Source organism: Penaeus vannamei, chromosome 24 (assembly GCF_042767895.1).
Source record: "Penaeus vannamei isolate JL-2024 chromosome 24, ASM4276789v1, whole genome shotgun sequence".
Classification (NCBI taxonomy): Eukaryota; Metazoa; Arthropoda; class Malacostraca; order Decapoda; family Penaeidae; genus Penaeus; species Penaeus vannamei.
Window position 1 is genome coordinate 23,916,433 of NC_091572.1, and position 8,459 is coordinate 23,924,891.

Genomic DNA, 8,459 nt, shown 5'->3' on the forward strand with positions numbered 1-8,459 from the left:
TCTTATTGATGGATGTCAAAGTTTATGAAAAAAATTGTATCCATACGCTATTTTAGTCAAACTTTTGGTCAAGAGGTCAATACCAATCACAGTTTCAAATTATAGGGCATTAAATTGGTTACTTACCGCGATACAGTTGAACCTGCCTTGACTGATAAATCGCTGAATTGCTCTTTTTCCGAAACAGTCCATCACTTCGTTTCATTTGGATCACTACTTTCATTTGCATTCAAGTCTCTCCCCAACACGAAGTATAAAAAACAGGCCTATTGGCATAGCTACGAGGAAAGAATAATGATTAAGGACGACCGTGTCAGCCCTGCAATCACTCACACTCTGACACCGTTTTCACTGATCCTTTTCAACTGCCTTTTCGATTGAGGAACAATTCCTTTCCCCAGGAGACTCTCATCCCCTGGGCGCTTCGTGACGGATGGGGCGGGGGCGCGCTGGGGCCTCACCTCAGAAATAAAGTTCCGACGCCCCTTCATATGCATAATACTTTCGCTTTTTGTTCTGGGGGGAAAAAATCATGAATGAGAGAGAGGGCCATGGAGGAATCCTGTTAATTTCATTCATGGATATAAATCATCATGAGAGAAGTAAAAAAGAAGAAAAAAATAAATAAATAAGGGAAGGCCTATAAGTTTATCTAAATCCGTCAGCTGATTACGAGTGGAATGTGGATCACCCGTGAGAGGCCGCACGGAGGACCCGCCCCTCGCAGCCGCCGACGAGGCTCGCCGCCAGCGTACGCCGCTCGGACAGGCGAGCGTTCGAGACTTTCGCGCACGTGCCCTTGTGACGTCACGGGTCACCGAAGGAATATAAGCCAGATCGCGCGTCGAGGAGTAGCAGTCGTGTTGTGTCCGTGACGCGACAAGTTCATCATGAGATTGTCTATCCTGGTAAGCTGGTGTCTGTGCTCGAGTGACCTAGTGAAGTAAGGGGTCGAGAAAGTCGAAAGGGAAAACGATTATCGAAAGTGCTGTACAATCTCATTTTTTTTACTTGAAAAAATATGTTATAGATCGGTCGGTTCTTGGCTCGTCGTGACACCCGTGTGTGTGATGACTGGTGACTGTGGCTGTTCGTGCATGTTCGTATTATGAAAGTGATTTTCCACTCGAAACGAAATTGTCGATACACGACTTCCATGTCAAAAATGTCGATCTTATTTTCCCATTCTGCCAAAATTTTGTTACGACATAATTCTTGCTTTTGTTGAGGGTGATAACTAAAGAATCGGATAACTATATTACTTTACGAATTGATTTATCATAATATGATTATGATGATGATGATCATAATCATTATTGCTATTGTCATTATTATTGTTATTATCTTTATTACTATTATCATAACTAGTATTGATATTATTATCATTATTGTTATTATTATTATTACTACCATCATTATTATCAGTTATTTCGAATAAAAAAATCATACCCCTACAAGTGTAAATCCGCATAATACACTTATTCCGTTTCATTATATAGATTTCGCATTATTTCAGTCACATCATAAATATCAAGTAACGTCGCTCTGTCTGTCACTGATCTCATATTTTCCCCGAATAACAAACGCGTCTCAATGAAAGCTTTACGGAAAATGACTTTAGAGCGCAAAGTCGCGGTGATTTGGTCGTGCATGGAAACAAGGTTGGGGGGGGAGCTCTCTTTCTCTCTTTTCTCTCTTTTCTCTCTCTCTCTCTCTCTCTCTCTCTCTCTCTCTCTCTCTCTCTCTCTCTCTCTCTCTCTCTCTCTCTCTCTCTCTCTCTCTCTCTCTCTCTCTCTCTCCCTCTCTCCCTCTCTCTCCTCTCTCTCTCTCTCTCTCTCTCTCTTTCTTCTCTATGTCTTCTCTCTCTCTCTCTCGGTTTCTCTCTCTCACTCGCTCTCTCTCTCACTCGCTCTCTCTCTCTCACTCGCTCTCTCTCTCTCACTCTCTCTCTCTCTCTCTCTCTCTCTCTCTCTCTCTCTCTCTCTCTCTCTCTCTCTCTCTCTCTCTCTCCCTCTGTCTCTTTCTCTCTCCCTCTCTCTCTCTCTCTCTCTCTCTTTTTCTCTCTCTCTCTCTCTCTCTCTCTCTCTCTCTCTCTCTCTCTCTCTCTCTCTCTCTCTCTCTCTCTCTCTCTCTCTCTCTCTCTCTGTATATATATATATATATATATATATATACATATATATATACTTATATATATACATATATATATATATATATATGTATATATACGTATATATATGTATATATACATATATATATGTATATATACATATATATATATATATAATATATATCACTCTCTCCCTCCCTCCCCCCTCTCTCTTTCTCGCTCTCGTCTCTCTCTCTCTCCTCTCTCTCTCTCTCTCTCTCTCTCTCTCTCTATATATATATATATATATATATATATATATATATACATATATATATATATATATCCCTCTCTCTCTGTCTCTCTTTGTTTGTTTGTTTCTTTCTTCTTTCTTTCTTTCTTTCTTTCTTTCTTTCTTTCTTTCTCTCTCTCTCTCTCTCTCTCTCTCTCTCTCTCTCTCTCTCTCTCTCTCAATTCATCTATCATTACGTGCAGATTTGCCACTGCATACAAATTCATACTTTTGCATGTACACAAAGTCTCGCATTCCTGAGTTTTACGCATGTGTTGTGTCTGCATTCCAATATCAAACCACTATTCTTTTTATCTTTTCTTTTATTATTTCGTAAGAAAATGAAATATTCCCATAATCCAGTGTGCTACTTTAGATTTCATCTCGTTCTTTTCTCATTATCATAATACGTTATTTTGAGGCAAATTTATTAGCATTTTTATTAATATTATATTTTATGTCATATTTACTATTTGCTTAACGTTGTTATCAGTCTTAATGACAGAAAAAAAAACAGATTTTATATAAAGAGAAAGAAATAAAGACCAGCTCTTCATCAACCAGAAAAAACGAGAGAAAAAAATATGAAAAGTAGAACGAATGAAAGTGAAAGGATTTACGCCTCCACTGATTATGGAAATGCGTAGCCGTGTCTGACGTTCGATCCTTTTATCATTAAGTAGAAGGGGTTTGATCCTGTTCCTCGGGTTCCAAGCGCAACAGTGTAGTTCGGAATCTATTGTTTTTAGTTTTTATTTATATATTCGCCTTGTGTTTACGTTATGAATTCAGATTCAATAAGTTATCCATAATGTTTGAATACATACCATTCAGACACTAAGATAAACAGCTTTCTTTATGAATAATTCCTCGATGATAAGCTATAATTCAGAAACTGATTATTCACACAAATTACGAAAACTGGTTCTCCTCAGACACCGATATGTTCCAATCAACTTTTAAGTCAAAGGAATCGCTCCTCGCCAAACCTCCACTTGTCCCTAACTAATCACCCCAATCACCAATCCGCCCCTAAACGCCAGTCAGTAAACGAGCTCAAACGATAACTGAGTTAAATCAAACGAATCATTGTTAGGTAACGACTTCCTTGACTCATTTTGCGACGCTGTAGCCGGAGGGGTGGGGTGGGGGAGGGGGAGGGGGAAATAGTCACCTTGAGACATAAAAAGCCGTCCTCCTCCTCCTCCTCGTTCACCTGCATCTCCTCCTCTTCCTGTTCTTCCTTCTCCTCCTCCTCTTCCTTTCCTTTTGTCACCTACATATTCTCCTTCTCCTCTTCCTCCTTCTTCTCCTCCAGTTCCCCCTTCTCATTTTTCACCCCCTCTTCCTCTTCCTCCTCCTTTTCCCCCTTCTCCTCCTCTTCCTCTTGCTCTTCTTCCTCTGTTTCCTCCTCCTCCCCCTCCATTTCCCTCCCCTCCTTACCTTAACGCCCATTTACCGCTCGCTCTAGGGTAGCGTATGCATGTGTGTATGTATGTATGTATGTAAGGAGCACATGAGCTTAAGAACTACGAAATCCACCTCCCCATAAAAAAGAGATCCATGGGTTCACAGGTTCATTTTTATTCATGGTTACGCAACAGCTGAACATGCCCAAATTAGGACTAACACTTCTAACGAGATTTAACGGCTATCATCACAATCTTTTGTGTGTGTACGGCGTCATATTTGCCTTCACAAACACACAAACACACAAACACACTCACACAAGTGCGATAAAGGTGTCAATCACCTTATTTCGTTAATATTGTGCGAGATCCCCTTCACCCGATCGTCATTTGTTTTTTCCCTTACATAATGGATCTCAAAACCTTTCGACTTTAGCTTATACTTTCAGCCCAACGTTTTTTTCGTTTATTTTTTACCATATGTCCCACAGTCTGCTCCCTTCATAGCAAAGGTCAGGGCGAGAGATAGTATAAAATGACCTTTAAAACTGCGTCCAATAAGCGTCGGACGTTGGAGTGACCGGCAGCTGGACGCACGCCACTGATTCACTTTCATCATTTGTGAAAAATCGAGAACTAATGCATTAGTTTTTTTCCTTTTTTTTCTTTCGTGTTCGCCTTTAATGGGAAGGTCGATTCCATCCATTCATTGGTGTTGAGACAAAACTGGAGAGAGATTTTAATGTTTGTTTGCTTGTGTTTGTGTGTATGTGTGTGCGCGAGTTTGCGTGCGTGCTTGCGTGCATGCGTGCTTGAGTGCGTGCATGCGGGGGTGCGTTGGTGTGAAATAAAGGAAGGTAAAAAAGAAAGAAAGGAAGGTAAAAAAGAAAGAAAGGACGGTAAAAAAGAAAGAAAGGAAGGGAGGAAGGAAGGAAGGTCGCGTAGGGCGTGTGAGGGCTAGGAAATGAGTCACTTTCCCTCACGTAGAAGAGATCATGGCCCGCGGTCACAGCGTGGGATTTTGCTACCGTTTATTCGTTTTGCTCTGTCTGTTCTGAGCTTCTTTTGTTTTGTGTTTTTGTTCATTATGTTTGCTTTTCATTTGTGCGTTCTGTTTGTTCGTTTGTTTTGTTCTGTTTTTCTTTACTTTAGGTTGCCGAGAGAATGGGAATTCTATAACTTTTTCTCGTGCAGTGTCAGCCAGAGCAGAACTACCCATACCAATCTTCCATACCATACCTTCTGTCCCTTAAATGGGCTGAATACCACGTAACAACGTCCTCGCCCAGGTCCTGACTTGCCCTATTATCCCTAAGTATCATAAACTACCCCCCCCCCCCGTCCGCCCCCCGAGCTTCTCCCCCTCCCTTTCTGTATCGCCCCACCTCCTACCCCCTCACCGGCTGTCCTTGGCCACGCCCATGTATCAATAAGGGCGTCAGAATCTCCTTTAGCGCCTTCTGCCGTGTGCCATGTGAATTCCTGGCAAAGAATTCCTCTTTAGAAATATATTATCCGTAGCTTCCTGTTCACATCCACAAGGAATGTTTTTAAAAAAAGTAATTGTGAAAACCGTGTCTGGACAACCCGGAAACTTTTTTGTTTTTTCTTTTTCACGAGTTCTTATATGAGGTCATAGGGGTGATGGTCAGGACACGGCGGAGGTAAGCAAGGGTGGTGTACAGAAATAGATTAGAAGGATATTTACAAACACTTCCTTGTGGTCGTGTACTGCATTGAAATGGAAGAGGGTAAAGAAAAGGTTTTGTCGATGGATAGTCAGAAATCGGGGGAAAAGAGAGGAAGGGAGGTAAAACAGAGCCACGAGCAGACTGAACTTGATTGTAATGTAGGGTGTTGTTCAGTAGATGATGGCAAATGTTCTCCCCCGCAGGTCCTGCTGGTGGTGGCCGCCGTCGCTGTGAGCGGCCAGAACCAACGAGAAGAGGCGCGAGCAAGACTCCGCGCCCTGGCTCAACGCGCGCGGGCTGGCGACAGGGATGCCCAAGATAGACTTCAGTCTCTTCGCCGCAAGCGACCTTTGAGACGAAACCAGGCTGTTCAATCGAAATCCGCCCCCCGCAGGCCAGCCTTCCAGGGCGCCTCCTTGGCTCCCGTAGAAGAGGTAACACAAGCACCAGCGCCCGCACCGGCTCCTCAGCGCGTCAGGGTCCCAGTTCGCCGCACGCGAGTCCGCATCCCTCGCCCAACGACGACCCCGCCGCCCCCGCCGCCCCCAAGCACCTTCCCGCCTTTCTCCCCCGTCCCGCTGTTCACCGAGACCACTGAGGATTCCTTCTTCGAAACGGACCCCGTCACCGAGGCCCCTGTCTTCGAGACCTTCCCCACGGAGCCTGTGACGGAGGCGCCCATCTTCCAGAATGTCATCGAGCCGAGCCCAGTGCCTTTCAGGCCCCGCGTCAGGCAAAGGCAGCAGCAGTTCCAGAGCACAGACCTGGACTTCGAGCCGCACCGCGCTCTGAACACAGGCCTCGAAATCGACACCCGCTCCGAGAACATCATCCAGCACTCGCGCGTCGACGGCACCACCAAGCCCACTGTGGAGACCATCCGCCGCTACTCTTACTTTGATGACCAAGGAAACTACATCTTCGGCTACGAGGCCGCCGACGGCTCATTCAAGGAAGAGAAGCGACGACTTGACTGCATCGTCGAGGGCAAGTATGGCTACGTTGACCCCGACGGCGTTCGTCGCGAGTTCACTTACACCTCCGGGAACCAGTGTGACCCCAACGCTACCCCGAGCCCTGACGGCGAGGAGGTCGTCCTCCCACTGAACGACCAGTTCCTCACACAGACGCAGGAACGCAGACTGTCTGATACAGAGCTTACCGAATTGAACTTCAACCGTCGCCGTCGCCCTGTCGTCCAGGAACAGCAGCAGGTCCAGGTCCCTGTCCGCACTCCCTCCAGCCGTCGCTTGCGTCCAGTCGCTCGACCACAGGTCATCAGGACCCAGCAAGTAGCTGTAGAAGAGCCTGTCACACAGGCTCCGGCTCCTCAGTTCACCACTCCTCCTTCCTTCAACCGATTCACCACCCCGGCCTCCTTCCGCAGACCTCCGACCACCGTGCAGGAGACCAGACCTACCACACCTGAGTTCGTCGAGACCCCCGCGCCCACCACGGTCTTCAGACCAGTCACCTCCGCTCCCCGTCAGCCCGTCGTGACCTCTGCAGCATTCAGGCCAACACCCAAGCCCGTCAGCTTCGACTTCGATCGCGAATTCAGTAACCTCTTCAGCAACTTCCCTGGTCCTCGCCAGACCACTCGCACGCAGCTCTTCACTCAGCCCAAGCCCACGACGCCTTTCATCCCCAGGACGACACCAGCACCCACAACCAGACCTCCTCCTCCTCCTCCCCCACCAACCACGAGGGCCCCCGCCACCTTCCCTCCCGTGAGGACCTCCCCCGCCACCAGCCGCCCTTCCCTGGACGACGGGTCCCGGACTCTGGGCGGAAGCGACCTCGCTCCCCAGCTCGTGTTCGACGCAGCCACCGGCACCTTCAAGACCGTGCGCGTGAACACCAAAGTCCGCCCGACACCGCCCCGGCCAGCGGTGCAGACTTCCTTCGCACCCGCCCCCACGTTCGCTCCCGCGTTCGCCCCCGTCACCTCTGCTCCTGCGGCGGGCCGCCCTCTGCCCGGCCTAAACACAGGCGGCAGCCCTCTTCCCTCCGTGCCAACTGGTCCCCTCTTCATCAACAACCCCGGCCGCTCTCCTGCTGCCTCTGAGTTTGACAAATTCTTCAGCCAGTTCAACATCAAGTTCTAAATAAAAGACCGACCAAGACTAGCAAAGATGGCTTTGCCTCTTCAAGATACAAATAATAGTATTAAGGCGTTGTTTACATTTCATTTGAAAATGCTCAACCTGTTTCCTCCAGCTCTTCCCGGGCCTCGTATCGTCTTGCCAGCCTCTGGAGACGTCGGCTGAACGGCTCTCACTTTCCTTCCCTCACCTAGCGGCTGCATCTAGTCTAAGTCGCCGGCATCTTTAACTAATCCTCTTTAGTTCATGTTGGTCTCGCGGCCGGGTTGGCACGATTTTGTTCATTGGCGCTGACAGTTGTCCACGCCGAGAAAATTCAGTGTACACGTTGTTGTAGATATGAGCACTTGCAGGTCGACTAAGTAAAAAAAAAAACGATATGCTAATGAGGTGAATGCAATAGTGTCGCCCAGGTTGCAACCCAAGGCCAAGTTACGCCCGTGCCAGTCACTAGAACATTCTCCCTACGCTAGTGCCAAACTAGTGCACCTTCCCCTTCGAGCTTTTAGTTGTTCTCGTTCATTTTAGCTTTTGCTTCTTAAATGTCGTGCAATGTTGAAAGCTTGCATCGCGTCCGTTGCAATCATACTTTTGCTGTAAATAATTTGCTTTATACAGAATGCTCTTACCGTTTCTACTACCTCATCACATAAACAGATCACTCTGCACTCCTTAACCGCATGTGTCTTGCCAGTGACCTCGTTACAACGACCAAGCCTTCTTCTCCTCTCTACGATCCTGCGAAAATTAAATGCATAAATAAAGCCAGAGGATGCGTGGTTTGACGGAAAGTGCGAGGAATCATAGCACGCCCGCCTTTCACGAGTGTGGTCGGAGACACGCCTCCGCCCCCGGCTTCTGTACAAGGAGAGG

At 47.0% G+C, this 8,459-nt stretch overlaps 1 protein-coding gene across 1 annotated transcript in view; it reads left to right on the top strand.

Moving 5' to 3' along the window:
* The first annotated feature begins 768 nt into the window (after positions 1 to 768).
* Positions 769 to 8,459, top strand: part of LOC113803332 (proteoglycan 4-like) — an 8,247-nt gene continuing 556 nt past the window's right edge. Inside the window, exons 1-2 of the mRNA XM_070138565.1 lie at positions 769 to 908; positions 5,685 to 8,459. The exon at positions 5,685 to 8,459 is cut by the window's right edge and continues 556 nt beyond it. Coding sequence (XP_069994666.1) covers positions 891 to 908; positions 5,685 to 7,589 — 1,923 coding nt within the window. The 5' untranslated portion in view covers positions 769 to 890 and the 3' untranslated portion in view covers positions 7,590 to 8,459. The remainder of the gene's footprint in view (positions 909 to 5,684) is intronic.